At 42.7% G+C, this 25,937-nt stretch overlaps 2 protein-coding genes across 7 annotated transcripts; both read left to right on the forward strand.

Annotated features, from left to right (window-relative positions):
* The first annotated feature begins 289 nt into the window (after positions 1–289).
* Positions 290–10,701, forward strand: znf576.1 (zinc finger protein 576, tandem duplicate 1). 3 transcript variants are annotated; one of them, XM_019364694.2, is made up of 10 exons: positions 290–396; positions 935–1,360; positions 2,462–2,974; positions 3,086–6,735; positions 6,809–7,076; positions 7,348–7,536; positions 8,252–8,335; positions 8,454–8,640; positions 8,791–8,998; positions 9,097–10,701. In XM_019364694.2, the coding sequence occupies exons 2-10, from the start codon at positions 961–963 to the stop codon at positions 10,306–10,308; spliced, it is 6,711 nt and encodes a 2,236-aa protein (XP_019220239.1). In that variant the 5' UTR covers positions 290–396; positions 935–960; the 3' UTR covers positions 10,309–10,701. The 3 variants fall into 3 exon arrangements, with proteins under 3 accessions (XP_019220239.1, XP_013122495.1, XP_019220240.1); XM_013267041.3 differs by having other exon boundaries at positions 328–441; XM_019364695.2 differs by having other exon boundaries at positions 328–441; positions 7,351–7,536.
* Positions 10,702–17,302: 6,601 nt separating this feature from the next.
* Positions 17,303–25,046, forward strand: LOC100695889 (uncharacterized). Of its 4 annotated transcripts, none has more exons than XM_019364698.2 (11): positions 17,303–17,445; positions 18,006–18,182; positions 18,261–18,376; positions 20,047–20,190; positions 20,303–21,085; positions 21,187–21,454; positions 21,758–21,946; positions 22,539–22,622; positions 22,741–22,927; positions 23,081–23,288; positions 23,387–25,046. In XM_019364698.2, the coding sequence occupies exons 2-11, from the start codon at positions 18,038–18,040 to the stop codon at positions 24,596–24,598; spliced, it is 3,336 nt and encodes a 1,111-aa protein (XP_019220243.1). In that variant the 5' UTR covers positions 17,303–17,445; positions 18,006–18,037; the 3' UTR covers positions 24,599–25,046. The 4 variants fall into 4 exon arrangements, with proteins under 4 accessions (XP_019220243.1, XP_019220241.1, XP_019220242.1 ...); XM_019364696.2 differs by having other exon boundaries at positions 17,405–17,550; XM_019364697.2 differs by having other exon boundaries at positions 17,405–17,550; positions 21,761–21,946.
* The last annotated feature ends 891 nt before the right edge of the window (positions 25,047–25,937 follow it).

Raw genomic sequence — 25,937 nt, forward strand, 5'->3', positions numbered from 1 at the left:
TTATGTTTGCATGTGTGCACATGACATGAGTGTGCAGTCAGTGTGAGTTTATGAAGGTTATACTACAAAGTCTTTGTTTAAAGTGTCTCTGTGAACACCTGCACTTTGAGGATCCCTGGAAATTTTACAATAAAACTGAATGTTACACTTTTTTAAAGGTTTTTGTTCTCCCTCTTCTGAGATTTTATTTGTTGAAAAAAAAAAAAAAAAAACCACTGGTCAAGGATGCCAACCGGTAGTAACAGTTTTCAGAGTGGCCCAAACTTGCTGGAAAACCACATTTCCCATCACTCCTCCGCGAGCTTTGTCAGACGTGACGTCACGATGTCTGCATCTCCTCCGTGCAGGCTTTGTCAGAAACGACGCGGTGATGTTTGGGCGGACGAGTGAGCCTAGGTAACCCTGAATCTACATCCTCCTACTTCCACACACCGTGTCTGTGTAAGTGGGCGTCTGTGTAAATGAGTGGCCTTAAGTCGAGAAATATTATGTAGTGTATTTGCGCTTTATCAGCACGGAAGTACCGCATTTTGCACACTGATTTTTACCGCAAATCAGTGAATTAGGCTAACCAGGCTACCATTATGTTCGTCTGGTTATTAGAGAGACATTGCTCAAGGAAATCACCAGTAAGAATATGCTCCTCTAATGTTTTCACATGTCTTTAATTTTTTATTTTATTTTATTCGTTTACACCCCATTGTGGCGGCTGAGCCCCATGTTGATTTTTTGCTTTGTTTTTTGTAATGCAAATGTTACAAGCTCAGTAATTCCTTGTCCCCCAGCTGTCGCTCTGTGGATTACAAAGATGCTTTTCACTCCTTTTACAATGTGTAAAACCCGCAGTCTTGGCAAAAAGCTAAATGAAATTGGGCGATTAGTATCTGTGTAATTATCAGTCATATGTGTTTCTGTGTGGAACCTGACTTCACAGAAACATCTGAACAAGAAAGAATACAAATGCAGACTACAAACCAGGCTCAGAGTGGGTCAAACCCTGTGACCACAGCAACCGCAAAGCCACCACTGGACACCGAGGCTCAGCCAGCACAAAATGAGCTAGATGCACAAAAAAAAGACAGCAAGGGAGCTGCTGCTGAGACTGAGGAGGTAATCGCACTGGAGGGAAGTGCAGCGAGGCTAAAATCAGCAGAAACACCTGCAAAGGTAGGGATGGACGTGGACACAGCTGCAAAACCAGCGGTACCTGAAACTAACACGAATCCTGGATGTGATGGGCAAAAGGGTAAAAAGCAGGAGAAAGCTGTAAGTGACAGCAGGAAATATGTTCCTTCCAAGAAGGCCATGGTAGATCCTCTGAAGATGGATATGTCCAAACCGCTGGTCATGCCTCTCACGTGTGAGTGTTTTACTTGTCTTTCCGTGTTATATGTTATCGAGGACTGAGAAACCTGCTTGATTGTTATTATTTCAAATTTAGGATTACAGGAGACATCATATTCTACTGTAAAAATATCTACAGTAATAACTGTGTATGACTGTATCTTTTGCAGTACTTTTACAAGATGTAAACCTAACATTGCTTCATTAAGCTGATACTGTTTGAAGTTTGGTTAAATCTGTACAGTCAATAGAATCTAATGTTCAGTAGCAGACAAAACTCAAAGTGAGAAATTATTTTGGTTGGGTTCATATTAGAGGTGGAATCACCAGACACCCCACAGTACAATATTATCACAATACTTCACCCACAATACGATATTATTTTGATTTCTAGCATTTTTCCATTATGCTTATATATGCATATTTTGCGATTTATCCCCCGTTTTTTCAACTGCAAACTATGTTCTTAAACTCGACTCAACAAAGACTCATTCACATTGATGAAAACATGTTGGCAATCTGTCTACATTTGTAAATTAGAGAGCAATTATTTGCAAACCTTCCACAATCTCTTTATGAGTAATTGCACTCAGCCCAAACTCTAAGCAACCATTTAGTCACAGCAAGTTGGGATTGGTCTCAGACCAGTCACCAGGCACCCAACAATTTTTTATTTAATCATGTTTTTTGTAAGGAGGTTGCTGTCCTATTTTTAACTTTGTGACTGAGCCATTAGCTTTGTCAGGCTAAGTGTGTCCAGTTTGGGATCTTTCTTTTGTCGAGTTAGTTTAATCTGAGTTTGCTTGGCTACATGTGTTATCTCAGGATGGAGGTGCATGAGATGCCCTTTTGTTAATAGTATTAGTAGTGTTTTCATTTATTTAACAAAATATTGATATTTGGTTCCCATTATGGATACAATGTTGCCATGAAAAAAATTGCAATACTATGCGGTATAATTTTTGTCGGGTGTTTACCTACACATTCGTAAATGAAATAATCCTAGAATCACGTGTTTGTTTTTGTGAGCATGTATGTTTTATATGGATTCGAGTCTAAGGATACAGGCACATGTTATATGTGAACGCTACTCTGCTTCTGCCTTTTTCCCCTGTAGCATCTCAACTTTCCCTCCAGTGCATTGAGTGCCATATAATCTTCAGCGATCACAAGAGCAAAGAACGTCATCTCAAGCTGAGCCACCCAGCAGAATATGAACAGTGCATACTGAGGAACGCCCTGTTTGCCTGTTACGTTTGTGATCGACATTTCACAAACTCCACAGAGCTCATGGTCCACCAGAAAGCCCACACCGAGAAGAAACCTTTCAAGTGTCCAATCTGCAGTCAGGCCTTCAACAAGTCATCAGAGTTGACCGTTCATAAAAAAATTCATTTTGGCCAAGATGGTTATGCCTGCACTGACTGTGGCAAACCTTGCAAAACGCTGACATTGCTGAAGTATCACCGGCGCACACACACTGGAGAGAGGCCTTATGTTTGCAAGGAATGTGGAAAGAGGTTCACCATGTCCAAGGCTCTGCAGAAACATTTGGTGTTACACTCGCCAGAGGGAGCTGAAGGAGAGGGGGGAGAAACCACAGCTAAAGCACAACCGAGAAAAAATGATGGTAAGAAAAAAAGCCTGTGGTACAAGTGGTAAAGTGTTGTTAAATAGAAATGTCATGACTTGAAATGAATTAAAAGCATCACCATAAAGTTTCTTCGTTTATTGTCTCTAGGTGCTTCAGCAACAAAGTATCCCTGTTCTATGTGCAAGGCCACTTTCAAGAGTTCCAGGACACGTTTGCACCACATGAAAACTAAACACAATTCCTTGCCTGCTACTGCCAGTAATGCTCTCCCAGAAGGACAGCAAGTGAAACAGACTACACCCATTATAACTCCGATATCCATCTGCCAACCAGCACTACTACAGGTGGAGCCGAACGGACCCCTGCAAAAAGTTGATGCCAATATTGACACAGAGCAGATTCGCAAACTTATTGAGTCTTTGGGAAATGTGCAGAAAGTGAACCAAGTTGTCATACTGGGGCAGGTGCCACCTCATGCCCCACCATTGGAGGTGCAGCAAGTATCACAAGGATTAGAGCCGGTGAATATGAATCTCAGTCCACCGCAGATAGATTTTATAGGACTGAAACAAACAGACTCTAAGACAGATGAAGGTGACCCTTCAAACAATCCATATGATCCAATGGAGCAAACAATTATACTGGAACCTATTACTCCAGATGGACAGCTAGAAAATCCCTCTTTCTCAGTATTAGGTCCTCACATAGCAGCAGGTGAAAATGCAGAGCTTACACTTGTTCCAACTGAACAAGCAGAGAGACCCGAGGGAGAGGGGATGCATCAGATCCTTCAGCAACCGGATATTGATGTGCTTCATTCTAATCCTGTGGAGCAAATGGTTAGTCAGAATGAGGTAGATGATCCTAAACAAAATCTGGAGCAGACGGTCATATTAGAACTTACCCCTGCTTTGATACCAACTGAGGTGCTAGAGCAATCCCAAGCAATCCAACAAAATGAAATCCCTTCCTCCTCTCTGGTACTAACTACAGAACTAGAGACTCTCGATAAGACTGCAGAGCATGCCGTCCTAGATGAGCAAGATACCAGCCTGTCAGTTCCACCTCTTATGCCTACCGTTGAGTTGGAGCGAACATATTTACAGCCAGAGGAACAGGACATTTCTTCTTGCACAGTTGTTCAAGCAAACGCACTCACCCAACCTTCAAGTGAATCAAAAACTGACTCCACAAAAGTGTTTGATTCACATATTGAAACAGTAGATGTAAATCAGGTGCACTCTGTGATAGATCCAGACACACAAGAAGAGGCACAAAAGAAGCCTGAAGAAGAACCACCTGACAAACTGCTGGAAGATTCCAAGAATAACCTGTCTGAATCAGAGAACCCGCCTGCTGAAGAAAAGGTTCTGTCGCAATTACAGTCTAAGAAGGTGGCAAAGATCTCAGAATTACCCATTAATGTAATGTCAGCCCAAGAGCTGGTGAAAGTCCGGAAAAGAAAGCCAGCCAGAGCTTTTTTCTTTCAAGGATATATGCAAGATTTTGTGGGAAGCATCTACCAAGATGACTTACAAATTGATGCCAAACCTGCCAAGCGCCAAAGGTCAAAAAAACCCCACCTTGTTGTTAAATTTGGCCCACAAAGCAAAGAAAAGAAAAACAAGAAACAGAGGAAGCCTTCGCAGGAGCGTCAGCCAATGCAAGAAGAGGCGACAAGAAGCAAGACACCACCCAAAAAACTCACAGAGAAAAAAGTACCATCACAGAAGAAGGGAAGGAAAGGAAAAAAGGATAAAAAAGTAGAAAGAGTATTATCTACTGCTGAAACAAACTCACCCTTATCGCCCCAAGCCCCACAAGTAGAACAGCTCAAAGAGGATACAAGAAAAAATAAGATGAAAAAGCAAACAGAAGTGGCCAGTGTGGGTGTTGTGCAAATAAGTAAGCACAAAACTGTAGCATCGCCTATACTTACAAAGAAAAAACAGACAAAAATAATACAAAAGAAGCAAAAACGCAAAAATGCAAAGGATGGGAAGCCAAAGACAGACATGGAAAAAGGGGGAAAAGTCAAAAAGGCAGACACACCTTGCTCAAATATAAAGCAAGACTCTCTGCTTCTACTAAAAGGCCATAAACAGCCTCAGCTGAAAGTTTACAAGTTGGACCCTTCCAAGGCATCAACCCAAGCCTCAGATGCTTCACCTCATGAGTCCCAGACAATGTCTCAACAGACTAACAACAACAATCTCAAGCATCCAGCAAGTGAGTGCACAGATAATCTCAAAGCAGAAGGTAAGAAAAAAGGAGGAAGACCCAAAAAGAACCAGAAAGCACTTTCATTGATGTCCTCACTCCAGCTTTCCCATCAACCACCTGAGCCAACACCTGCCAAACCAAAGAACACCAGAAAACGTAAAGCTTCCTCAAAAATAGAGACCGAAGGAGTGATAACATCTCATTCCAAGCGTGCCTTAGAGTGTAAGGACTGTGGAGAGCGATTTGGTGAAGTCTCATCCCTTCAGAAGCACAAGGCAACTGTGCATATTGTAGAAAGTCCCAGTCTCACTTACACCAATGGGAACATCTTTGAAGGCGTCTCAACCTTGGATCTTTACCAGCTTCCCAAAGGAAGTGAAAAGCTTGTTGGGATGAAGAATGCTGCTACAGACTGGGACACTGAGACAGAGATGGGAGAGAATGCATTAGAAGAAAGGGAACAAAGTCTCTCCTTTCCAGCTTTGATCCCCTCCCCATCTTTACCCATACCTCCTCCAGATGCTGAAGTGAAGACCTATGAAGATAAGAATGGAAGCAAAACAGAAGATGGTAATCCATCTCATATATCGCCAATCATTTGCTCATCATCTGAACAGGTGAAACATTATGGGGCTCTTCCAGATTTCACATCCGAAACCCCTTTAAGTAGCTCTACTCAGACAAAGACTGATGAGACAGAAAAACCTTCGGCATCAGATGATAAGAAGCTAGAACAAGGTACCCCAAGGAATTCCAGCTCTGATTGTGAAGTCCAGGGTACTGCAGAGGAAGATATTAAGGAAGATTTACTTCTAGAGGTAGATTTAGTCACTATTGGGGAACAGAATGAGAGAGACGATCCAACTTCTCAACGTGACACTGTTCCTCAAAATGAATCAATTGCAAGCTGCAGTTCTGAAAGTGGAAATAATGATAAAGGACCTATCCTAGTCAGTACTGATACAAGTGAAAATGGTCTGACTTCGCAGACTGTTTCATGTTCCACTTATCAAGTGGAGATCAAAGAAGAAGAAGAAGAAGTTTTAATTCAGAGGCAAAAAGCAGAAGGAAAGGGAGCCTTTATGAATTCTACGAGAGGTAGGAGTAGAGGAACAGGGCGTCTGAAAAGGGATTTACCATCAAAGAGGGTTTCAGCTGGAGATGCTCCCAAAGACTCAGAGAAACAGCAGGATTATTGTGAGGTAGTTTATGAAAAACATCCCATAACTTCAGATTCAGAAATGATTGACTGTGAGATCGGCACAAAGACCGCACAGCCGGAGACAAGTTCCAATTTAAATATCAACAAAGCAGATGTTCCCGGTGCTTTGTTGCCTTCCATTCCCTCTACATTAGAGGGATCTCCTGAAGACCAAGTCGTCTTTGAGCTGGAGTCAATTACCACGAGTGTTGAAGAAGTAATGAAGGAAAGAGGGCTCCATGGAGGAACGGAACAAGATAAGGTGATGGACCAGTCTCCAGGCCTCATACTGGAGAAGTTCCTTACTTCTAGACAGACAGCGACTGCTGAAAAGGAGCAGTGCCTGATGATGGCAAGTGACAATCAAGCACAGGTGAGACGCTTGCAGTACCAGCTATGTTAGATAGAATTCAACACTGCATACTTAAGACTTGTTTTCATTACAGGGTTTGGGCTACATCACTGAAAATGAGGTACAAATTCTTGGAAGTGATGAGATCAAGGTTGAAGAGAACAGTTCACATCAACCACTGACTGCATCCACTAGTCAAAATAGACAGACTGCAAGCGTGCAGCCGCTGCATCATCGCGATATAAGGACTGTTCTGGTGAAAGAGGAAAGCAGCCTCATAGTGAATGATGTTCCAGCCACAAATGGCAGCAGACACATCCGCTGGAATGTAGAGGCACTTAGTGAAAATACAGTCATCCCAAGTAAGTATTAAGGTTTCTCAACCAAAATGTAATTATAAAACTATTGATTTCTGCAGTCTGCATACCAACTGGCACAGTATCTCTTGATTTCTTTTTTTAAATCAAATGTTAGTTTTTTGAGAGTAACGGGATTTCTGATTATTGGATAGACCAAAGTTTAGCTGTTGTCACCTCTGCTTCCACTCATGGCTAATCACCTTCTGGCTAATGAGTATAACTCTTGGAAAAACATTGTGTCATGTTAAATCATGTTCTTTGATTTGTATTTTAGCAGTAGAGGTTGGGGAGAGGACAACGGACTGTTGCATCTTGCCAGAGTTCAACACCAGCCAGTGTATTTTCTATCCAGTAAAGGAGGAGGAGAGAGAGGTCCTAGTAGAATCTGCTGGGACCAGCAGAAACCCAGAGGGATCCCACGATGCAAATCAGACAGAAAGTCAAACAGCAGATTGTGATATATGTAAGTAACTCACTCGACCTCCACCTCCACTTACTTTGAAGTCCACCATTTTTAACCCTCAGTCGTAAAAGGCTGATGGGGTATTGTCATCACCCTGCTGGATGGGCGGACAGTGTTGACCCCTAAGTTTGTCAATGCGATAACCGCATAGTAGCTTCAAATTGATACCACAGGTTTATTTGCTAAAAGCCTTGGATGAGTTTGGATCTTGTTGACCTTGGCCTAAAGTTTACAGGTCAGGTTTTCTGAAAATCTGGTCAATGCAATAACTTGAGGGATGAGGATTTTCAAATTATTACTGTCAGTGCAGCTACAAAAAATCTCAGGTGATTTTAATCTCAGTGACCTCAATGTCAATGTCAGAGATCAAGATTTCTGAAAATCTTATGCAATAACTCAAGAAGGAAGTCACCTAGCATTTTCAAATTGATAGCATAGGTGCATCTACTAAAAATTGTGGACAAGTTCAAATCTCAGTGACCAAGGTCAGAGAGGGTTTTCTGGAAATTTTGTGATTGTGACGACAAGGAACACATAGGATTTTCAAATTGATGACATAGGTGTGTCTACTAGCAGTTTGAGGGGTTGCACTGACGATCGCCAGTATTTTTCAGTTATAGAAATGGTAGAGGCTTGACTTTATCGATTTTTATATTTAGTATTCTCCAAATACTACATAAAGGCTTATATATTAATTTTGAGTCTGTTTAAACAGGTGAATCGATCCATTCTGTACCAGACTATCAGGAAACAAGAGTCAAAGGTCTTTTCTCAGATCCTGAGGTCATCGATCAACAAGGTTTGTTCCCTTTTGTGGAATGATTAGTATTTATATTTGAGAGACTTTCTTAAGCTGTTTATTGATGATGTCAATAAAACTTAAGATGATCCTCTTACATAATAAATCTGTCCTTTAGCTGTGTCAGACTCTGAGTGGCAGCACCTACCAGATCTTCATGAGTTTCTCCTCCAAAGTCCCGATGAAGAGGATATGGGTGGTTTTGAATTGTCAGATCCTCAGCTTGATTCAGAAGCAGAAGTAATTGCCTATTTCTCCAAGAACTCGGCCATCAGCGCACAACAGTCAGATCACACATCACAAAGGTACAGTAAGACCTTTGAGTCTACAAAACTATCATGCATAGAAATAACTCTAAATACCTTTTTTTTTCTAGTTTTGCTGTTGTTCCTCTGTTACATACGTGTAAGATTTGCTCTTGATGTTTGTTCTTTTTACTTTATTCCCCCCCTTAGTTTGCCAACATCTGTGATCCCGTCTAATGCACCAAGAGATGGCAACAGAACCAGAGAGCCCATTGATTACTTCTCTAAGTACTTTGGTTGGGATACCTGGGTAGAAATTGCCAACTGTACTAATAAACTGTCCAACATGCCTGACGCTGTCACGGGCAGGGCAGTTGCACGCTTTGTTGGGATCCACATCGCAATGGGAACTTTGAAGGTTTGTATTTCTGCCTGTCTGAGAACTGAAATTATTACCTCACTCTTGGTTAGATGCTAAAACTTCATTTTATTTTTTTTCTATTGTTACTTTCTTAGTTTCCCAGTGCAAAGCTCTACTGGGAAGACTTGACTAAGGTGCCCTTGATTGCTGAAGCCATGCCGTTGTCCCGTTTCCTCGAGCTGTCTCGCATGTTGAAGCTGACTTCTTCAAAGTATCCAGCCAACGCTAATCCCCACAAAGGAACTTGTGATAGTGATCAATGTGGTGACGAGGCAAATGGCTCAGATGGTTCAAAACAGGCTGATCCCCTGTGGAAAGTTCAGCCATTATTGTGTCGTTTCAAAGCAGGGTGCCAGTCATTAAGACGAGAGGGCGATTATGCAGTTGACCAATATCCACTTCCTCTCACTGGGAAGGTGCACAACAACAAACTGTCTCTCTACAGCACTGCGTTAATTGGATTTGACGGCTTACTCTTACATGTCGATCTTAAGGTGGATCTCTCAGACAAAGAAGGTTCTGTAGAAAAAATGGTCCCCAAAGGTAGTATGGTGTTCCTTTGCAAACAGGAACTCTCCACCCCTGTGATGCTCGAACGCCTTTTAGGTGCTGGGGTTCATGGAGCAGGCAGGGTGGGAGGGGCTCGAGGACAGATCGGGGATGAGTTTGTGAGCTCAGATGGGAAGTTGATGCTGCGCAGATCCCATTGTGGCTTCATACTTTCTACTGTGGGAAATGGCCAAAGGAGCGCGGCCTCTCTCATTGAAAACTTTGAGAAAGCCCAGATGTCGGCCCGTCTCCACAGAGAACTGAAAAATCTTTATGCAATTCCCCTCACTGCCTCTGCACCAAGCTGCTGGCCCCAAGCAGTGCTCTGGTACCTCACGGATCTGGCTTTGGTAAACTCCTGGCTCCTGTATCGACAGGATTTCAGAGCATCCGTGCCACCTTTGACTCTCATGGCTTTCAGATTGGAAGTGTCCAAGGCTTTGATCCTCTCCAGTAGCTCGGATACCCAAGACTCAGTTCCTCCCCAGCCGCCGGCAGCAGAGGTTCACACAACAAATGAAACCCGCAGTCCCATCCTGGTGGAGGAGAGTCCTCTGCCAGACGCAGCCACACGATATGACGGCTCAGGTCACTGGCCGGAGCAACTTGGAGAGGGAGAGGGGGGCAGGTGCCGTTTTGGGGACTGTCAGAGGACATCACGAGTGTTATGTCTCAAGTGCTGTGTCTTTCTTTGTATCTCACGTAACCACAACTGCTTTTTGAATTTCCATAATCAGGGAAGTTTGGGAAAAGAGTAGTATCTGCTACAGAATTTACCAATCTCTGATTGTAACTGTGTTTTTGGTGTAGGGAAACTCACTGCCTTTCACTGTCAGTCTTTTTTAGGGCTGTTGAGATGCATTTTTAAAAAATCTTAATATGTCATTTAGGAGTTGTAAAAAATGAATTTGCCCTCAGAAAGAAAAAAAAAAGACTTAGAGCCACACACTGTGCTGGAAAAGAAGTGTAAAAAGTTGTTGTATTTTTTCCACTGTGGCCATCATGATACTTTTGCCCTCAACTATTTATTTTCACCTGATCTAGTTTACATTCCATAGTCAGCTTATTTTTGGCTCTATGAATTGTAGTATTAAAGAAAGTATCATTTATTTGAGTTTTAGAAAACAATAAAGGACAAATGGGAAAAAAAACATGCGTCTTTTGATTTGTTTATTTATTTAGTCATTTGAGGACTGCTTATAAGTACATTTTATCATGGTTTGAACTGTCCAAGTTTTGAAAAAGAAAAATGTGCCAAAAACGTATTAAAGCTCTTGTGTACTAAAATAACCAAGTAGGACACAGTACTGCAACAATGAGAGTAATTAAAGTGCATCGGTCATTAAACATTATCCACTAAAGAAAAACTATCCTAGCACATAGAGGTGATGCATGCTTGTATGAGTTTTGAAATACAAAACACATATTACAGAGTACTGTACAAATTGGTGGTTAAAACAAAATAAATTTAAGCTACAAATACACGTCAAAATGGTTTGTTTGTAGAACGTGCAACCAAGTTTTTATTCACCCATCATTTCTTTGTATTGTGTTTAGAAAAGGGGAAATAGTTGCAGAAACATGCAAATATATATATGTGTGTGAAAAAATATAGACTATTAAGCAAAAACAATTTATACTATTCTAGCAAGCTTGAAAGTCAACATTTGGTATTAGCACTTTTATTCTACATCACAGGCTGAACTCTCTTAGACAAGCTTTCTTTTAGATACTTTGGATGTTGACTTCAACATGATCCCACACCACTTCAGGTCCATGCTCTGGGAAGGCCAATCCATGACTGATTTTTTTTTTTTAATCCAGAAATGCTTTTACTGCATTGGAAGTGTGTTTGCGTCATTGTCAATCAAAGCTATTGCCAATCAGAATATTTTCCGGTGGTATTGCATGGTGAATAAAAAAAATCTGATGGTACTGATGCTCCATTCATACTTCAATCAATGTTGATAAAATCACCAACACTGTCAGTTAAACTTTGGACTACACCATGAAAAAACCTCCAGCGTGTTCTGCAGAAGGCCGTAGACCTTGTCTCCCACCCTCTTTGGTCATGGCGGGGAGGGCACAGAAGAGACAACTCCTGCTGTAGCCTGCTGTAACATCAACTGGTACTGAAGTATGTGAAAAGGCTCAGAGAGGAAGATCCTGTTCTAAGATCTGCTTGGTAAAGGTTTTCCCAAAAGCGCAGCCAGGGCCAGTGACAAAGGCTTATGTTGTGCTGTGATCAGAGTATTCAGTTGCTTGCCAGGACAGAGTTTTTTGAGGTTTATGGCATAAAGGTTGCATGTGCCGGAACGACAGAAATGATGGGTAGAAGAGCCACAGGCTTTGTCACTAGATGGAGCCACATCAGTCACGCTACCGACAATAATTGAATAATTGAATCTAACAACATTCCGAGTAACAGAGCTGAGATAGCTGCCCTGAGGTGGCAGCAGAACATTCTCATCTAAGGCCAATAGCCCATCTTATCCCACCACTCGACCACAAAGCTGAGATCCTCCTTTTACTGGAACGTGACCTACTTAGTGTCCATAAGTTGTGGCAGCATAGAAATGGTCCTCACAATGCCCCATACGCACAGAAACTGGATCTGCGATGGGTTATCATTGGTGATGTCTGTTTAGGTGATGCTCACAAGCCTGTAACTGTGGATGCCTATCATACTAATGTGCTTGAAAACAATCGCCCATCCTATTTCAGGCCATTCCCAAATATGGTTCATATCAAAGAGAATTATGGGTCCAAGACTGAGCATAAAGCCTTCCCTACCACTGAAACACCTAGAGATGATGCATCCACTCTTGGAAGCACTATCTTTGATACATCTGAGGACGATAACAAAATTGGCCTTTCTGTTGAAGACAAACTGTTCTAGAGGTCATGAAGAGAGAGGTGTTCAGATGACAGCAACAGTTGGATGGCACCAATTGCATTTAAGGGACCTCCCAGCAGCTGCCCAACAATCGCAACCAGGCGGTCAAACGCTTATCCTCTCTTCATCGCACCCTTGAAAAAAGGCCTGAAATGAAGAGGCATTTCTTTGCCTTCATGCTGAATATATTTGATCATGACCATGCTGAACTGGCTCCTCCACTTGAAGTGGACAAGGAGTACTGGTATTTACCTACCTTTGGGGTGTACCATCCACAGAAGCTGGGTCAGATCAGAGTTGTGTTCGACTCAAGTGCAAAGTGCCATGGCGTCTCTCTCAATGATGTCCTCTTCTCTGGACCTGACCCCAATAATAGCTTGTTGAGTGTATTGTTGAGATTCAGACGTGAAACTGTTGCAGTAACCGCTTATATTGAACAGATGTTTCACAGTTTCATTGAAAGAGAGGACCATCTGAACTATTTGCGCTTCCTCTGGCATAAAGACAACAATCCTGCCAGTGACATCTGTGAGTATCACATGAAGGTTCACGTTTGGCAACAGTCCCTCCCCGTCTGTAGTTATATACAGCCTTCGACATGCAGCAGCTTATGGTGTAGAGGAATTTGGATCAGATGCACAATGTTTCGTTAAGAGGGAGTTCTACATTGACGGTGCGTTAAAGAGAGCACAGAAAATGCTTGCCACATCTAACCATCGTCTGCATAAAATAGCATCGAATAGCTCTGAGGTTCTTGTTGCGTTTTCTCCAGATGACCGTGCAAAGGGGCTCAAGGAGCTAAATCTGGAGACTGATGTGACACCTACCCAGCGAAGTCTTGGTCTGATATGGGACCTTAAGAAAGACACCTTTAACTTCCAAGTAGCAGACACAGTGAAGCCCTTTACAAATCATGTGGGCTTCATTCTGGGGAAAGCAAAATTGGCCCCACAATCCCAGATTGTGGGGCCAATTTGGAATTGGGAGCTGCTGCTTTAGCTGAACCCATCACAGCTGAACTGGACCTAAATCTTGATGCAGTTGAATTCTACACAGACAGCCGTGTGGTTTTAGGCTGTATAAGTAACCAGACTAAGAGGTTCTATGTACATGTTGGCAGCAGGGTGCAGCGAATCAGGAGGACTTCAGAACCAAAACAATGTCACTATGTTTCTACGAGCTCTAACACTGCTGACATAAGCACATGCTCAGTGCCTGTTTCCATGCTTGGTGACAGTGCCTGGCTTAAAGTACCTGTTTTCTTGTTACAAGCCAGTGTTACAACAGAAACTGAAACCTATGACCTCGTGGACCCCGTGTTGGATGATGAAATACGTAGCTTTGTCACTCACACGAGCAATGATGGGTCTCAGCTAGGATCGCAAAGGTTCAGACGTTTTTCCTCTTTGAAGAAACTCCTCAGGGCCCTTAGCTTGCTCATTCATATTGTGAAGGTCCCCAAAAACAAAGATGAAGACCTCTCTTGCAGTTCATGGCATCATTGCAAACAGTCTCACACAGTAGAGGAACTGACAAAAGCTGAGAGTGTTGATCTTTGCCTGTATTGCCAATAGTAAAAACATACCAAAACAAAGCTCTTTACAGAAACTCAGTCCCTACTGTGATAATGAAGGACTCTTGAGGATAGGCAGAAGGCTGAAACACCCTAACATCGACTACAAGGAGAAACATCCTCTCATTATTCCAGGTGGTAGCCACGTTGCCAAGTTGATAGTAGAATACCATCACCAGCGAGTAATGCATCAGGGACAGGTGTTCACAGAAGGTGCAGTCCGTACTGCTTGATACTGGAAAAGAGGAGCCAGGAAGCTAATCAAGCAGATTATCAACAACTTTATCATCTGCAACAGACTTAGGAAAAGAGCAACTGAGTAAAGAATGGCAGATATGCCTTCTGATCATATCAGCACCGAACCTCCTTTCACCTTTGTGGGCTTGGATGTATTTGGCCCTTGGTCTGTGGTCACAAGGCGCACAAGAAGAGGCCAGGCACTAAGAAGGTGTACACTACTCTCCCCTCCAGGAAGTTTTATTGAGAAAGATGTCCATCGACAGCAGTGGAGGCAAGTTCAATACCTTGCAAACACATTTTGGACCAGATGGAGACAGGAGTACTTAGGGACACTGCAGAGCCGAAACAAGAGGCAACGTAAGCATGCAAACCTCAAGGTGGGAGATTTGATGCTCAACAAAGATGCACAAGTGAGGCGTAATGAGTGGCCGATGGGACTTGTCAATATTGATGAGGATTGTCCTTTGGCTCTTTTGAGCCAAAACAGCTTGGAAAATACCCTGTAATTAACAGAAATTGAGAATGAATTGCTTTCTTTTCTCTGTGTTATTATAATGTGCAAAGACTAGCTGTAAGAGGAGTCTTTCAGGTTGCACCGATGAGACAATGTAATTGTTTCACTTTTATACTGGTAAAATCTGAAGGATTATTCATACCATTACACTGTCATTTACAGACAGGCAAGAAATTAAAGGCATACCCTGAACTCTTGACCTCCTACACAGAGAGACATTGTTGCACTTTGCTGCCATGTTAGGGTCCACTTGTCAAAGAGAAATGAGTCGTAAAATCAGTACAAAGTTGCTAGGAGAGATTATCTTTGTCCTGTGACTAAGTATTTGAAAAGGGGTCGCTGAATAGTTGATTATGAAAATGATGTGAATCATATACCATGGCTTTCACAGTCACCGGATCTCAACCAAGACTATCTGGGGGAAATTTGACTGACATAACAGATAGATAACAGCTCTGTTAGTGTTTCGGAATCAATTCCAGGAAACACTGAAGCTGTTGCAGAGGCATGTGTTGTACATATACTTCACAAACTTGTCTTTGTCACTTGATTGTACACATTGCTTCTTTGGTTCTGGTCTGTTTATGTGTTTCTATGTAGTTGTGTCTTCTGAGCCTGTTGGCAGAGAATGCTATTTGTGTGTAACTTAATAAAAAACGTATCAAACATGTTTCTCTTGCTATAGATTTTATTTATTTATAATTGTATGTTTTGTCAGTGCCCTTAGAACTATTGTGATGCTGATTCAAAGAAGGTCAGTAAGTCTAAGGCAGATTAAAGCCCAACTTAGGCTTTCATTAAATGAATCCACAACTCACTGTTACTGTAACATGGAGCAATTTATTAAAGTGGATGAAACAGGAATACACGAAAACAGCACTGCGGGATAGTCAATCAGTGAACTTGATTACAACTGCAATGTGAGGGGCTTTGCAAAATTAGTTGTGTACATAGCTGGACTGGCCATCGGCCCACCGGGTTATTTTTTTGTTGTTGTTTTTGTAACGGTATACAAAAATGAAAGGGGGTGGATTGGCCAGATGCTGGCAGATGTATAAAAATAACTCTGATGTTTGGTGGTGGCTTTGGCGGAGCTTCCACAGAGGCCAGCACGTGCATGAGGGAAAGGGGAGGAAGGAGGAGGAGAGACCCATGGCGGCCACTTGGCCGGCCGCGTTTCGTATTGGGCTGAAAAGGAACACAATTTGTCCCGTACTTCAGCTAGAATGAAAAAGAAATACACAAAGTTGGAGTTATTCTGTGTCTTTACGCTGCGCTGCTGCCTTTTCTTCACTCATTCTCTCTCCCTCCCTCTCCTGTTACTACTTCAATCATGAAACTGGTCAATGATCAGCTGATCGGCTTTTCTCTCTTGTTTGTTTATCGCCCACTTTGTGCCAGAAAGAGGAAACCAGCTGAGGTTGCGCTAAACAACGGCAGCACGTTTAACCTTGATCAGCTGTTGTTAGAATGTATTTACTATTACTTTCTAGTATCAGCTAATGTTTGCTGGAGCCACAGCCGTAAAAGCTGCAGGTCATGATATCGGTTTGGATATCCTGGTGAGAGGGAAACATGAAGATGAAACCAGGAGATGTCCTTACTGAATCATCAAAGCTGAACAGGTGATGGAGAAACAGGTTTACCTTTTAGGTGACATGAATGAGTGGAAGGAAAGTTATGAATGTTTCTGAGAGACAAATAAATAAAACGTCTAGATTTTAATAAATAATTATCTGAATCTTACAACCAAAGTTTTATATCTGATGTAAAATGTATAGAAATCATACATATATACCAACAAGACAGTTTACATCACTGTCACAACAGCATTTGTTTTTTTTCGAAGGCTTTATGGCTTTTCCTATAATGCTTGGTGGGCGTAGTTAAAATGCCCAGGCTGATTTTTTTGTCCCAGTCCAGCCCTGGTTGTGTACAAAAACTCAAAAATGCCTGTCAGGTAGGCTGGAATCATACACGTTACCATCAACAATATCATCGTAATGGGTGCACACTTAAAGAAAGCAAGCGACGAGCAATATATACTGATAATATGTAAGGTGTCACGGAAAACACCACCAGCTTTCCCAGGCATTGCGTGGATACCCTCTGCTCGAAGAAGCTTCTGTGCGTGAGTGGTTGCAGCGACTCGGCTGAGCAGCTCTTGTGGAGGTTTAGGGAAGACCATACTTCTCACTCGGTCTGCTGACGATGTGCAGGGGCATGTGGATTTACAACAAGAATTGCTGGTGTTGCCACCACCAGTTGTATCCACTGAAAAGGCTACATATGAGAGTTATATAGTAGATGTTGGCTAACACGCAGCCTTTGCGCAACTATATAGTAAAAGAGTTAAATGAGCTATTCAGCCGCGTATAATTTCAGTTAAATCCAGGAGCGTCTTAGAGTCAGTAACTTAGCGTAAACATAAAAGAAATGCGACTTTCCATAATCATAGCGGAGTTGCCGGTTGATTCCCTGTCCAACCACATGTTCTTGTTTTGGTGACGCAACTTCCGTCGAAAGACGATTGGTAGTCTACAGTGGGCCAGCGCTCCTATTGGACCAGAGTCTACCGAGTCGACAGTCACCGTAGTCTCCGAGCCAATGAAAAAACGTAACTGTCTACAGTCACCGTAAACTTTTCGCTACCGTAGACGCGACAACTAGAGGTAATGGCTTGTAGCGAATTATTTGCCTTTCGTTTAGGTCTTAGCTTGTTTCGTATTGATTCATGGCAGATGCATGTAAACGTCACAAGATGAGTTTAAAAAATGGTATGTAAAAAAAAAAAAAAAAAAAGGGGACACGGAAACTCTGTGGTCCTCTCTGGGAGTCGGTGTCAGCGCCAACCTGCAAACTAGTAGTGAGCTAGCACGGTACTTTTGTTATTAACGTTAACGTAAACATTTAGCTAAGGCGGTTATCTGTAATTGAAACAGCTTCAGTTTACCGCGTGGATATATCAAAGCTTTTTTAGTGAAGTGAGCTGTGTAGAGGTTTCACGGCCTTTGGGTTTTATACGCTGCTGATTCTAAAGACTGTTGCATTGGCGTTATTTAAACCAACCTAATTAGGAAGGCGCTTATTTTTCTGTATAGTCATCTGTTGAACTTAACGTAATGACCACATATCTGCGTTTCTGGCGCTGTTATGTTTCCCGCTGTTTATTAAACTAGTGTTTGTTCCACGTGGTAATTAAACTGTCTTTCGTGTCTTTTTTGTTTTTAAGTTGACTCCAGGAAGAACAGCGAACATCGCACCATGGACTCGGAGATCTTGAACATAGAGGAGATCGTGATGGGACGAGGCTTGCCAGATCCACCACCTGAGGCTCCCCCGGAAAAGCCGGCAGAACCCTACAAACCCATCACTCTGAATGGACCTCCGGCTCCCTCGGTTCATTCCTGTGAGTGATGCAGTGATCACACCTTTTAAATCAGCTTCCTGAAAGCAACAGCACATAATAAATCTGTTGTGGATTCAGACCAGCATGAAAACCTGCAGTGCTTCCAGTGCTTCATCACGTTCTGCAGTGCAAAAGCCAAGGAGAGACATATGAAGAAGAGCCACCGGGAGGAATACAAGCAGCAGCTGCAGCAGGTGAGACGAACAGAGTGTGTCAGTTTTAACTAAATTGATGACTTTGTTGAATTGATGAAGACACAGAAGAGTTCAATCCTGCTTAATGATGAAAAGTTGGGATTTTTTAATTTTTTTTCCAATTTTGCAATAATGAAACTATTAAAACTGCAGATATGTGGTTTTTTTGTGGTTTTAGTTGTCATTGACCTTAAAAACAAAGTCCTCCCTTTATCCTGTGGTGGATAAAGTTACTCTAAGAATTAGGGTGTTCCACATTACATTACGTGCTGTTATGGTCCTTTTGTCCATTAGTGATCTTCTGTATCACCATTGCAGAAATCTCCATCCTTGAGTCCCATGCCATCTGGAAATCCCTGTGCGCTGTTTGTCATGTAAAAGCCTGCACAATCAGACTTCCTCAGTCTTAACCCATCCTCATTCATTTTGAAAATGGCTGCAGCAAAAAAAATCGGGACGTGTCCAACCCACTGTAACAACACGGTAGTGCAGGTTACACTATATAGCTTGGAAAGAAAAGCGTCTGGACTTCTTTAAATTGATTGAAGACGTTTCATCTGAGAAGCTTCTAGGGCAGCGGTCCCCAACCCCCGGGCCTCGGACCGGTACCGGTCCGTGAGTCGTTTGGTATGGGGCCGCGAGAATCGAGGCTCAGGTGTGAAATGTATGGTTTTCAGGGTTTTTATCGGTTTTCAGCGTTATTTTGTTATCGTTTTTATCGTTAACTCGGTTTTCCTGGGTCTTTTCACGTGTGTTATGAATAAATCTTCTTTTTTTCGGTACCGGCACTAGTTTTATTTTGTTGTATTTATCCGCGACACCTTATTACCGGTCCGTGAAAATATTGTCGGGCATAAACCGGTCCGTGGCGCAAAAAGGTTGGGGACCGCTGTTCTAGGGTCAAATGGTGGAGAGTCTCAGATTTTAAGCCCTATGGGAGTGTCCCGCAAAGAGGGTCATGGACCCCCTATTGATCATTTATGTAATCACATGAGCCAAGGTGTGAAAATGGGTGTGGGTCACAATCAGCCAAGGTTTCGGGTGAACCCACTGTGAAACCTAGCCCCACCCTATCATTTGATTTCCTGAGGTCAAATTGCCCAGGATGTGAGTGGGCATTAAGGTGTCTGGGAATGGATCTCAAAACTGGATTATGGATGGCAGACAATGTCGTAAGCCAATGCCTCTGTTCAAAAATGGTCTTTCACAGTGGACATAGATGGCTTCTTTCAAACCAACTGTCTTTTGAGGATGCCAATGTTCACATTCAGGATAGAGGAGACAGATGGTTAGGGGGCCCATTGTCCCTCTTGGAGGGGGGGGGGGCACTCCCACAGGGCTTAAATCTGTGAGTCTCCACCATTTGACCCTAGAACTGAAGAAGCTTCTCAGATGAGAGGTGAAACGTCTTCAAGCAACTTAAAGAAGTCCAGACGCTTTTCTTTCCAAGCTCCTTAGACTACGACGACCTGGATGACTGAGAACCTTCACAGACATACTTACACTATATAGTTTTCACATTATACACTACTCTTCAAGGTGCCAGATTCCAGTTGAGTGATTAGAAGTCCATTTTTCTCTCAAAGAGCCTTCACAACTCCATGTCCCTAATAGCAACTTTAGGTTTTAAATGTTTCTCCCCCCCGTTCTTTTTGGTCATCTTTTCTCAGGGAAACACATTGTTCACATGCTACGTGTGCAACCGCACATTTTTGTCATCTGAGGAACTGACGCAGCACCAGCCAACACACAGCAAGGATGACAAGCCCTTCAAATGTGTTCACTGCAAAGAGAGCTTTAAAACGTTCTCTGAAGTGAGTAGAATTTGCCAGCTGTGTTAGAACATACAGCAGAACGAATCAGTTTCTAGCTTTATGTATTTGTGCTTAATGTTTGTGCATAACCATTTACTTCTCTCCTGTCTAGCTCACATCCCATAGAAGACAGGTGTGCCCAGAGAAACAGATGGTTTGTAAAGATTGCAATGAAACTTTCCGTAGTGCCGGACTGCTGCGTGCTCATCGCCTGACCCAGCATCCATGCCCAGATGTCGAGACTACAGAACAGCCAGAAGATTCTACAAAAACCCATCGCTGTAAGAAGTGTGGCCAGGGATTTGAAGCTAAGTCGGAGCTGATAGCACACAAGGAGAAATACCCCGAAGGTCAGCAGTGCAACGACAGCGCTTCATCTGTCAAGAAACGCGGACGGCCTGCCAAGGCTGAAGACCCTGCAGGTGCTGAGAAAAAGGGAAAGCGGAAAAAGAAAGAGGAAGCAGACATTCCCGAGGAGACCGTGAAGGCCGGCAGCACATCAGACTCGACGGCAACCCCAGCGGAAGAAAAAGGGAAAGCAACGGTGACAGCAAAGTCAGAAATGGAAGATAAAAAAACTCCCGAGGACGAGAGTCAGGCTTCAGCAAAGGAGAGGAAACCTAAAGCAGAGCCGACCCCACCCCGTCAGCACCCGTGCCCCAAGTGCGACCTCACGTTCCCCGGCTTGATTCAGCTCCGTGCTCACAAGAAGGAGAAGCACGCCCCACGGAAAGCCCACCCCTGCGAAGAATGTGAAGAGAGCTTTGCCAGTTCAGAGCAGCTGGATGCCCACATGTCCTGCGCGCACGCCGTGGGCCGATTTGCCTCTCCGACCTGCGGGGAGAGCTTTGGCCGAGAGCGCACATTGAAAGCTCACCAGAAAAGCCACCCAGAGGAAAAGCCTGAAAACACAAGTGGAAAAAGATGATTCAGAAACTAAGTGAGACAAATTAGATAGAATTCAACACTGCATACTTAATAATGTTTTCATTACAGGGTTTGGGCTACATCACTGAAAATGAGGTACAAGTTCTTGGAAGTGATGAGATCAAGGTTGAAGAGAACAGTTCACATCAACCACTGACTGCATCCACTAGTCAAAATAGACAGACTGCAAGCGTGCAGCCGCTGCATCATCGCGATATAAGGACTGTTCTGGTGAAAGAGGAAAGCAGCCTCATAGTGAATGATGTTCCAGCCACAAATGGCAGCAGACACATCCGCTGGAATGTAGAGGCACTTAGTGAAAATACAGTCATCCCAAGTAAGTATTAAGGTTTCTCAACCAAAATGTAATTATAAAACTATTGATTTCTGCAGTCTGCATACCAACTGGCACAGTATCTCTTGATTTCTTTTGTAAATCAAACTTTAGTTTTTAGAGAGTAACGGGATTTCTGATTATTGGATAGAACAGAGTATTGCTGGTACAGCTTCCACTCATGGCTAATCACGTTCTGATACTAGCTTGATACTTAAAACCTCAGCGTACAAGTGGTCACAATCAGTATAACTCTTGGAAAAACATTGTGTCATGTTAAATCATGTTCTTTGATTTGTATTTTAGCAGTAGAGGTTGGGGAGAGGACAACGGACTGTTGCATCTTGCCAGAGTTCAACACCAGCCAGTGTATTTTCTATCCAGTAAAGGAGGAGGAGAGAGAGGTCCTAGTAGAATCTGCTGGGACCAGCAGAAACCCAGAGGGATCCCACGATGCAAATCAGACAGAAAGTCAAACAGCAGATTGTGATATATGTAAGTAACTCACTCGACCTCCACCTCCACTTACTTTGAAGTCCACCATTTTTAACCCTCAGTCGTAAAAGGCTGATGGGGTATTGTCATCACCCTGCTGGATGGGCGGACAGTGTTGACCCCTAAGTTTGTCAATGCGATAACCGCATAGTAGCTTCAAATTGATACCACAGGTTTATTTGCTAAAAGCCTTGGATGAGTTTGGATCTTGTTGACCTTGGCCTAAAGTTTACAGGTCAGGTTTTCTGAAAATCTGGTCAATGCAATAACTTGAGGGATGAGGATTTTCAAATTATTACTGTCAGTGCAGCTACAAAAAATCTCAGGTGATTTTAATCTCAGTGACCTCAATGTCAATGTCAGAGATCAAGATTTCTGAAAATCTTACGAGGGCAATAACTCAAGAAGGAAGATATCTAGGATTTTAAAATTGATGACATAGGTGTGTCTACTAGCAGGTTGCACTGACGATCGCCAGTATTTTTCAGGTATACAAATGGTAGAGACTTGACTTTCTTATCGATTTTTATATTTAGTATTCTCCAAATACTACATAAAGGCTTATATATTAATTTTGAGTCTGTTTAAACAGGTGAATCGATCCATTCTGTACCAGACTATCAGGAAACAAGAGTCAAAGGTCTTTTCTCAGATCCTGAGGTCATCGATCAACAAGGTTTGTTCCCTTTTGTGGAATGATTAGTATTTATATTTGAGAGACTTTCTTAAGCTGTTTATTGATGATGTCAATAAAACTTAAGATGATCCTCTTACATAATAAATCTGTCCTTTAGCTGTGTCAGACTCTGAGTGGCAGCACCTACCAGATCTTCATGAGTTTCTCCTCCAAAGTCCCGATGAAGAGGATATGGGTGGTTTTGAATTGTCAGATCCTCAGCTTGATTCAGAAGCAGAAGTAATTGCCTATTTCTCCAAGAACTCGGCCATCAGCGCACAACAGTCAGATCACACATCACAAAGGTACAGTAAGACCTTCTTTGAGTCTACAAAACTATCATGCATAGAAATAACTCTAAATACCTTTTTTTTTCTAGTTTTGCTGTTGTTCCTCTGTTACATACGTGTAAGATTTGCTCTTGATGAGTGTTCTTTTTACTTTATTCCCCCCCTTAGTTTGCCAACATCTGTGATCCCGTCTAATGCACCAAGAGATGGCAACAGAACCAGAGAGCCCATTGATTACTTCTCTAAGTACTTTGGTTGGGATACCTGGGTAGAAATTGCCAACTGTACTAATAAACTGTCCAACATGCCTGACGCTGTCACGGGCAGGGCAGTTGCACGCTTTGTTGGGATCCACATCGCAATGGGAACTTTGAAGGTTTGTATTTCTGCCTGTCTGAGAACTGAAATTATTACCTCACTCTTGGTTAGATGCTAAAACTTCATTTTATTTTTTTTCTATTGTTACTTTCTTAGTTTCCCAGTGCAAAGCTCTACTGGGAAGACTTGACTAAGGTGCCCTTGATTGCTGAAGCCATGCCGTTGTCCCGTTTCCTCGAGCTGTCTCGCATGTTGAAGCTGACTTCTTCAAAGTATCCAGCCAACGCTAATCCCCACAAAGGAACTTGTGATAGTGATCAATGTGGTGACGAGGCAAATGGCTCAGATGGTTCAAAACAGGCTGATCCCCTGTGGAAAGTTCAGCCATTATTGTGTCGTTTCAAAGCAGGGTGCCAGTCATTAAGACGAGAGGGCAATTATGCAGTTGACCAATATCCACTTCCTCTCACTGGGAAGGTGCACAACAACAAACTGTCTCTCTACAGCACTGCGTTAATTGGATTTGACGGCTTACTCTTACATGTCGATCTTAAGGTGGATCTCTCAGACAAAGAAGGTTCTGTAGAAAAAATGGTCCCCAAAGGTAGTATGGTGTTCCTTTGCAAACAGGAACTCTCCACCCCTGTGATGCTCGAACGCCTTTTAGGTGCTGGGGTTCATGGAGCAGGCAGGGTGGGAGGGGCTCGAGGACAGATCGGGGATGAGTTTGTGAGCTCAGATGGGAAGTTGATGCTGCGCAGATCCCATTGTGGCTTCATACTTTCTACTGTGGGAAATGGCCAAAGGAGCGCGGCCTCTCTCATTGAAAACTTTGAGAAAGCCCAGATGTCGGCCCGTCTCCACAGAGAACTGAAAAATCTTTATGCAATTCCCCTCACTGCCTCTGCACCAAGCTGCTGGCCCCAAGCAGTGCTCTGGTACCTCACGGATCTGGCTTTGGTAAACTCCTGGCTCCTGTATCGACAGGATTTCAGAGCATCCGTGCCACCTTTGACTCTCATGGCTTTCAGATTGGAAGTGTCCAAGGCTTTGATCCTCTCCAGTAGCTCGGATACCCAAGACTCAGTTCCTCCCCAGCCGCCGGCAGCAGAGGTTCACACAACAAATGAAACCCGCAGTCCCATCCTGGTGGAGGAGAGTCCTCTGCCAGACGCAGCCACACGATATGACGGCTCAGGTCACTGGCCGGAGCAACTTGGAGAGGGAGAGGGGGGCAGGTGCCGTTTTGGGGACTGTCAGAGGACATCACGAGTGTTATGTCTCAAGTGCTGTGTCTTTCTTTGTATCTCACGTAACCACAACTGCTTTTTGAATTTCCATAATCAGGGAAGTTTGGGAAAAGAATAGTATCTGCTACAGAATTTACCAATCTCTGATTGTAACTGTGTTTTTGGTGTAGGGAAACTCACTGCCTTTCATTGTCATTCTTTTTTAGGGCTGTTGTGATACATTTTTAAAAAATCTTAAAATGTCATTTAGGAGTTGTTTTAAAAAAAAAAAAAAAAAGAGTTTGCCCTCAGAAAGAAAAAAAAAAAGACTGAGAGCCACACACTGCTGGAAAAGAAGTGTAAAAAGTTGTTTTTTCCACTGTGGACATCATAATACTTTTGCCCTCAACTATTTATTTTCACCTGATCTAGTTTACATTCCATAGTGAGCTTATTTTTTTGGCACTGAGTTTTAGTATTAAAGAAAGTATTTGTTATAAGTATATACAGTTATTTGAGTTTTAGAAAACAATAAAGGACAAATGGGGAAAAAACTGTTGGGTCTGTTCCCACAAACCCCGCTAATTCTAGAGACTTATTCATCATGAATGAAAACAAGACAGTCAGCGATCGATCGATTACTTGCGCAAGGGAGGCCTCGTCTATGTCCAGCATGGAAGTGACCCCGATGAGGGCCTCCTCTCGCTGGCTTTTATTGACAAACTTCAAACAATAGTTTACAAAACACCTCCCCTCGCAACCCCCTTTGGTTACAAAGACAAGGCACTGTATGTATATGCATGCAGGTGTGTGTGTGTGTGTGTGTCCTCCTGCTGACCAAAGGGTCGTAAACGCAGGAAGCTTACATCAAAGGAAGTAGATCTTCCAGATAGGATGTATCTGCTATAAAACCTCCCCCAACACAAAGTGGTTAGAGGTGCTCAGGATCAAAGGAATAGCTTTGATAATACTGCTTGAACTAAGACTGTACAAATTTAAGAAACACAATGGCAACATTCAACAATTAGACCTAACAAAAACATGCGTCTTTTCATTTGTTTATTTATTTGTTTGAGGACTGCTTACAAGTACAAAAGAAAAATGTGCCAAAACATATTAAAGCTCTTGTGTACTGAAGTAACCACGTAGGACACAATACTGCAACAATGTGAGAAATTAAAGTGCATCGGTCACCAGAACATCTCCCACTAATGCTGTATAACATTGGTGAAAACTAAAAGAAACACTATACTAGCACATAGAGTCCATGCATGCCTGTATGAGGTTTGAAATACAACATATTACAGAGTACCGTACAAACTGGTGGAAAAAATTAATCCAAGTTACAAATACACATCAACATGGAAGAAGTGTTTGTAAAACTTGCAACCAAGTTTTTACTCACCCATCATTTCTTTGTGTTGTGCTAGGCAAAGGTGAAATAGGTGCAGTGATTTATTGAAAGATGCAAATACATA

This window comes from Oreochromis niloticus, linkage group LG11 (genome assembly GCF_001858045.2).
Source record: "Oreochromis niloticus isolate F11D_XX linkage group LG11, O_niloticus_UMD_NMBU, whole genome shotgun sequence".
Classification (NCBI taxonomy): domain Eukaryota; kingdom Metazoa; phylum Chordata; class Actinopteri; order Cichliformes; family Cichlidae; genus Oreochromis; species Oreochromis niloticus.